Source organism: Varanus komodoensis, unplaced genomic scaffold (assembly GCF_004798865.1).
Source record: "Varanus komodoensis strain SLA01 unplaced genomic scaffold, ASM479886v1 scaffold206, whole genome shotgun sequence".
NCBI lineage: Eukaryota > Metazoa > Chordata > Lepidosauria > Squamata > Varanidae > Varanus > Varanus komodoensis.
Genome location: NW_025335581.1, coordinates 124,929 through 131,259, shown reverse-complemented (window position 1 = coordinate 131,259; position 6,331 = coordinate 124,929). Strand labels below are relative to the sequence as shown.

General features: G+C 54.1%; 1 protein-coding gene across 1 annotated transcript; it reads right to left on the bottom strand.

Moving 5' to 3' along the window:
* Positions 1–985: 985 nt before the first annotated feature.
* Positions 986–4,618, bottom strand: LOC123023288 (zinc finger protein 397-like; the record flags this gene model as incomplete). The annotated part of the gene is made up of 3 exons (XM_044429782.1): positions 4,591–4,618; positions 1,929–2,710; positions 986–1,109 (listed from the first exon to the last, which is right to left on the bottom strand). Coding segments are annotated over exons 2-3 (874 nt in total), but the record flags the coding sequence as incomplete, so codon positions are not given.
* Between the last annotated feature and the right edge of the window lie 1,713 nt (positions 4,619–6,331).

The following is a 6,331-nucleotide window of genomic DNA, read 5'->3' as shown; positions in this document are numbered from 1 at the left end:
TCAGAAATGAAACCAATAAGCAAATGAATAAATGGGATGTCGAGCGAAGTCTTGAAAGGACAAGCTCCCAGCCCACTCACTCCAAGTCAGCAAGGAATGGACCGTGCGGGCTGCACCTTCCGGGGTCTTGAGGAGACCCTGGAGAGGCAAAAGCAGGGAGTTCCGGGAGGGCAAACAGCTAGTGCTGTGCACATGCGTCCTGGCAGGATTCCCAGGTGCATATGAGAAGCTGACCATTTTGGTGGGACTGGCAGCTCAGACTTGGCGGGTGAGCTGTACAGAGGGGAGCGGGCCGGTCCGGGCAGGGCGGATAGCTCAGGCTCCGATAAGGAGAAGGCTGCTGAAATGGACGCAGCTCCCCTGGGTACTTGCCTTTACCTGCTGTGGGAGAGATTAGTTCAATGGCAGCCGAGGGGCCCAGTCAACCCACCCTTGGGAACGAGGAAGAGCAGCAGCATTGCAAGGGGGGAGATTTAAAGATGGGGAGTCTCTGGCACGAAGTACTGCAGCCTTTAAGGAAGTGGACCCAAAAGTCCACTGACACAGTTGTAGAGTGGCCCAGTTCGGATCGCAGAGGGAGGAACGCAGGCGTGCCCGGTTCCACAGCGCTCCTCCCTCCCCTCCTGAGACAGGCACAGAAGGACTCTTAAGCAAAGCTTTGGGTGAAGGGGGCAGGAGAGGGTCCATCTTTTGCTCTGTGTATGCTCAGAGACTTGTGTAAAATAAAGACATTTATCAAGATGTACTGGTGAGTCTGTTACTGCAGGGAGGGAATGCTAGAGCTGTGGAGTTAGGGAAATTCCAGTCTGTGCCCAGCCTTCTCCTCCCCAGCACTGACTCTAGGTGGCCAGGAATGGATCTGGGTCCCGGGGAAAGAGACTTGGGGCCGAGGCTGCATGGCCCGGCCTCAGCAATGCACCGGCCACCAAGCAAGGCACTTCAGAGAGTCCAAGATCTCAGGCACAAAAATGCACCTTCCCCTTACCCAGCAGGGCAGTCTCCAGGTGGCTGTCTTCTTGCTTGGTTCCCACGCAGAGCTGCCTCCCTTCGGCACCGGGCAAAGTCGGGTCGACCACGGGGCAACACCCTGCCTCCTCCTCCAACGTCACCTGCAACAGCAGAGAGGGTCCACCTCACGGAAAGCGAAAATCCTGGGCGGAACCAGGACGGACCTCACCGGAGCCTGTCCCTCCAGGATTCTGCAGGCTTCCTCCTGTGCTTGGCCTGGTTAGTAAAGCAAATTGAACTGACAGGAGGCACGCGCATGCTTGCAGAATGAAGGCTGTGCGATGGGAACCTTCCTCTGCATCAGCTGCAGCTGCACAAATGGCTGGAAGAGGGGCGCTGCTTCCGCAGCCAGTGTGGTCTGGTTCTTGGCACATGCCCTGCAAGTGGTGGGGATTTTCATCAGGAACTCAGACGTGGGGCTGCAACAGAGCAGTCCAGCTGGCGGCAAATCCTATGGATTCCCAGCTCCAGACCGGATTCCCCCACCCCTAGTTGTGGGAGGGCTGGACTAGGAGTGCTGCACCTCTTCTTGGTCCGAGGGCCAAGTTCCATTTTGGAGAAGCTTTTGGGGGCCACATCTTAGTGGTGGGTGGAGATGACAGGGCCTAAATGCCAAAAGGGTCAACTTAAGAGCAACGGCAATGGCATGGTGCAGCAGAGAGCACCATCGGGCATGGGAGGTCTCTCAGCATTGAATCACCAGAATGGGAACCACATGGCCTCACCTGGCATTCTCTTCTCCAGTCTACTTCCTGCCTCAAGGGGAAGTCCTTGGCCAAGGACACTGCCCAGGCTTTGGCTCTTGCTGTCCTGGGGGATGCTGGGAGTTGTAGTCCAGCCCTACTGTGGGGCACCAGGCTGACTTATGAATGGAAGGCCAGCTCAGGCTCTGTCTGACCCAGCCAGTGATGCCGTCTCACCTGGTCGGCCTGTCGCTGGTTCGAGTCCTGCCTCACAAGGAAGTCCTCAGCCAGGGCCACGGCCTGCGCGCAGGTCTCCGGGCCACGCTCCCGGACCCAGCTCTGGATCGGGGAGGGCAGGATGGTCAGCAGCTGCTCCAGGATCAGCTGCTCCAGGATCTGCTCCTTGGAGTGCCGCTCGGCCTTCAGCCATCGGCAGCACAGCTCCTGGAGCCGGACGTAAGCCACTCGCGGCCCCTCGGCCTCCTGGTAGCAGAAGCGCCGGAAGTGCTGGCGAACCTTCTCCCTGCTCAGGGCGTCCCCGCGCAAGATGGCCGCCTTCACTTTCCCATAATCCTCTTTGTCTCGGGCATCCAGACTGTGAAAGGCCTGCTCAGCTTCTCCGCTGAGGGCTGGCAGGAGCCGGGCCGCCCACTCCTCCTTGGGCCACCGGCAGGCCTCAGCCACCTGCTCGAAGGAGGCCAGGAAGGCCTTGGCGTCGTCCCAGATTACAGGCTCCTCAGACATGGGTGGGCTTCCCCAGTGGAAATGAGCAGACTCCACGGTCTTCAGGAACTCCTGCCACTGACTTTCCCACTCATCCGGTTCTTGTTTTACCTCTTCTCCTGGTCTCCTGAGAAATTCTGCAATACTCCCTGCTTGGAGCACATGTGGGGCTTCTCTTCGTCTCCCTGGAGACTTCTCTAGTTTGAAGCTCGTGTCATCTCGGGCCTCCATGGTTGTATCTCCAGGTGACTCACAAAGAGCCATTTATTTTAAAAAGTGGTGTGCCAAGCTTCTGTCTGGTTGAAGAGAAGGAAACATGTTAACAATGTTAACAGACAGAAGGAAATGCTCATCTTCATGTTGGCCTGACCTTTGCTTAAAAATAGAAATGCAGGGGAAGAAAAGATGCTGGTTGTCTCATACATTGATCCAAATTCTATGCACATTTAAATTAGCAGTTTGCACCTGTCCTACATTTGTGAATGCCTTACATGGCTCAGGACCACAATACTTGCTGACACGCCTCTCCCGGCCACACTCTGCCCAGACACTATGGTCAACATCTAGGGCCTTCCTCTGAGTGCCACCTCCAAGGGAGGCGCAGAAGGCAGCCACAGGAATGGTCTTCTCTGTGCTGGCCCCTTAACTTTAGAACGACACCCCTGCCCAGGCCAGCCTCACACTAACCATGTCATCCATTTGGCCCAGGTTAAGATGGCACTGTGTGATGAGGCATTTAAAGACATCCAGGTGTTGCAGAGTCACTCTTTTTAAATTATTCTTGGTATGGTTTGTCTTTATCATCAGTTTTAGCTGTTTTAAACTTTTTAAATTTTCTAACATTTTTACTGGATTTTTATTATTTGTCTTTAAGGATTGTGTAAACCTCCCGAAGAGGTTCGGTTGTTGGCTGGTATAGAAATGTAATAAATAAATAAATGCCTCAGAGAGAAAGGACCCACCATCTTATCAACAGGGACTGGAGCAAAAGGAAAAAAGAAGTACACATCTGTAATCTACAGATGCTGTAGTCTCTGTGTGCTTAAAGGGTCCCGTCTCCTAAAGATACCCCTATTTATTTATTTGTTGCATTTGTATGCTGCTCTGTAGCCAGAAGGCGCTCTAGGCAACTGACAGTGCAATCATAAACAATAAATGCAGGTAAAAATAGAAAATGCAGGTAAAAATAAATGAGTATAATAACCAAAACCATAAAACATAATAGATTAAAAATACAATATAATACAACAGGAGGTTAAACACAGTATAAACAAGAAAACAGCAGCAAGACCAATAAACATAACCTAAAATACTAAATAAAAAGGGCTTAACTTGGTGCCAAAGGCAAGGTAAAGCGGGTGCCAGTCGCACCTGCCTTGGAAGGGAATTGCAAAGGTGAGGTATGACAACCGAGAAGGCCCTTTTCCTCGCTAATCCCCCTTCACGTCATATGGGGAGGGTTTGCAAAGGAGTGACCTGAGTGGTCCGATAGGGGTATATGGAGACAGGCATTCCTGGTCCGTTTAAAGCTTTATATGTTTAGTGTGAGCACTTCGAACTGGGCCCAGGCAATGACAGGCAGCAATGCAACTGGTGGAGGACCGGTGTGATGTATTCTCTAGAGCCGGTCTTAGTTAGTAACTGTGCTGCTCTGTTTTGGATTATTTGAAGAGCCCGGATGTCTTCAAAGGCAGCCCCACGGAGAGCGCATTATGGTAATCCACATGAGAGGTAACCAGAGCATGGATAACTGTGGCTCCGCTCCGCTCATCCAAGTAGGAACGTGGCTGGAAAATCAGGCTAAGCTGATAGAAGGGGCTCCTGGCCACCTGGGAACAAGTGAGAGCTGAGGGTTCAAGAGCCCCCCAAGCCATGAACCTTCTCCCTTAGTTCAACCTCTGCTTAACCCAGGCTCTGCAATGCAAGGTGCCAAAAAAGCATCGCTGGCACAGGGGCGTCTCTCCACCCTCTGAAGGAAGACAGAAGCCATCGCCTTGGAGGAACCCTGCCCCACGAATGCTGAGCCTCTTCCCCCCTGGGAATGGTCCCAACACCAGTCCGCCTTCTTCCCCGCTTTTCACCCGCTGCTTCCAGTCCTGTGCTTGCTTGGAGCTCTGTCACGACTGGTGAACAGCCCCCTTCAGACCCTCACCCTCAGCCTCACCCTAAGCCTCACCCTTGCAGGAGAGCCAGAAAGGGGTGCAGGGGATGCTGGTGCCTCTCGCGGCAAGGGGGCTGCTGATCCCACTGCAGCGCTGACGCTCAGGAGAAAAGCTGCAATGGATGAAAAGCCCCGTCGAGACCCTGGAAGAAAGCGAGGGGCGGTGGTGCCCGCCCGGATCGAGGGCGGCCTGAGTGGGGGGCCGCCCCCCCCCCGACCCCACTCTCCAGGCTGCAGAGGCGTCTGGAGGAGGGACAAGGGAAGCAGGCCAGGCCTGCGGGGTCAGGGTAGAAGCAAAGCCCGGCCCGGGGGGGGCTCCTCTCCCCTTTCCTGCCCCCCTTCCCGGTGCTCCTTTCCCTCCCGGCCTCTCTTGGAGACGCCCCCCCCCCGCGGCCCCGCACGCTCACCGCCTCCAGGCGCCCCCAGCCCCGGCTCGCGCTTCCGCTTGGAAGTGGGGGGCGAGGGGGGAGCGCCTTTCCCACCTCCCGGCGGGCCTCTCTAGGAAGGGCAGCTCCTTCTGCTTAACCCTTTCCTCCCAAGGCAGGGCTCGGAGCTTAGAGTGCCAAGCTAAGCCTGTGCAGAGGAAGGGGGGCGGGGGGGGAGAAGTGGGGGGGGAGAGAGAAGGGGGCGAGGAAGGACAGGCTGGCCGGGCAGGCTGCCAGTTGTAACCACTTTTAGTAGCTATTTCTTCTGGTGCTGTTGTGAACCTCCTCTGTGTGCTAGTTGCTGGGGAACATGGGCGGGAGGGCGCAGTTGCACTCAGGTCGTGCGTATGGGCGTCCCAGGCGCAGCCCGGTGGCCACAGTTTGAGCAGAAGCCTGGTCTGATGCTGCAGAGCTCTTCTAACGCGCTTCAGAAAGGCACTAGTCCTCATGGAATCAGAAGCCACGTGTATATGGGGAAGTAGGGTGGGGGAAGTTGGGTGGGAGGGTGCTGTTGCACTGCTGTCTTGCTTGTGGATTTCCTGTGCGCACCTGCTTTGCTGGACTGGATGGATCTCTCTCTGATCCAGCATGTCCATTCATTCATTCATTCATTCATTCATTCATATGCCACCTTTAACTGACAAAGGCCTTCCTAGGTGGCTTACAAGTAACAACATATTAAAACCTATTAAAACAGGTAAAAGAATAACATCAACAACAATAACCTCCTGCTTTTAAATAAGGGGCTAGTTCTCATGGCTGTATGGTGCCTCCAGTACCTAAAGCGGTATGCCTATGCACCCCTAGCTGATGCAAGAGTCAAGTTGCGTTCATCTGCTCATCTCTTGCTTATGGGATCCTGAGGACAGCTGGCTGCCCCTGTGGGAATGGAAGGCTGCCCCTGTTGAACTTCGCTTTGATCAGCCCGTCTCATCAAGTGCCTTTATAGTAAGGCAGCTTCCAAAGTTACACTAGCTCAAGTAGCGTCATTGTGTGCAACCAATATGCTGTTTATCATACATATATGCTGTTTATCATGCAGTTTTTCTAATGCACAATAATCTATTGTGTTCTCAAATAATTGCCCTTATCTTGGGGCATCTCCAAATCTCCCCCTCCCCTGCCAGTGCATTTGATCTTAAATGAAGAACAAGCTTCTAGACCTCATGGCTATGGACCACCTGCAGCGGCAGAGGTAGCATATCTATGGATATCAGCTGTTGGGGAACATGGGAGGTAGGGTGCTTTTGTGTTCCTGTCTGGTTTGCTTTTCATAGGCAGTGTGGATGGGCCTTTGCCCTTATCCAACAGGACTCATGCATTTTTAGTCA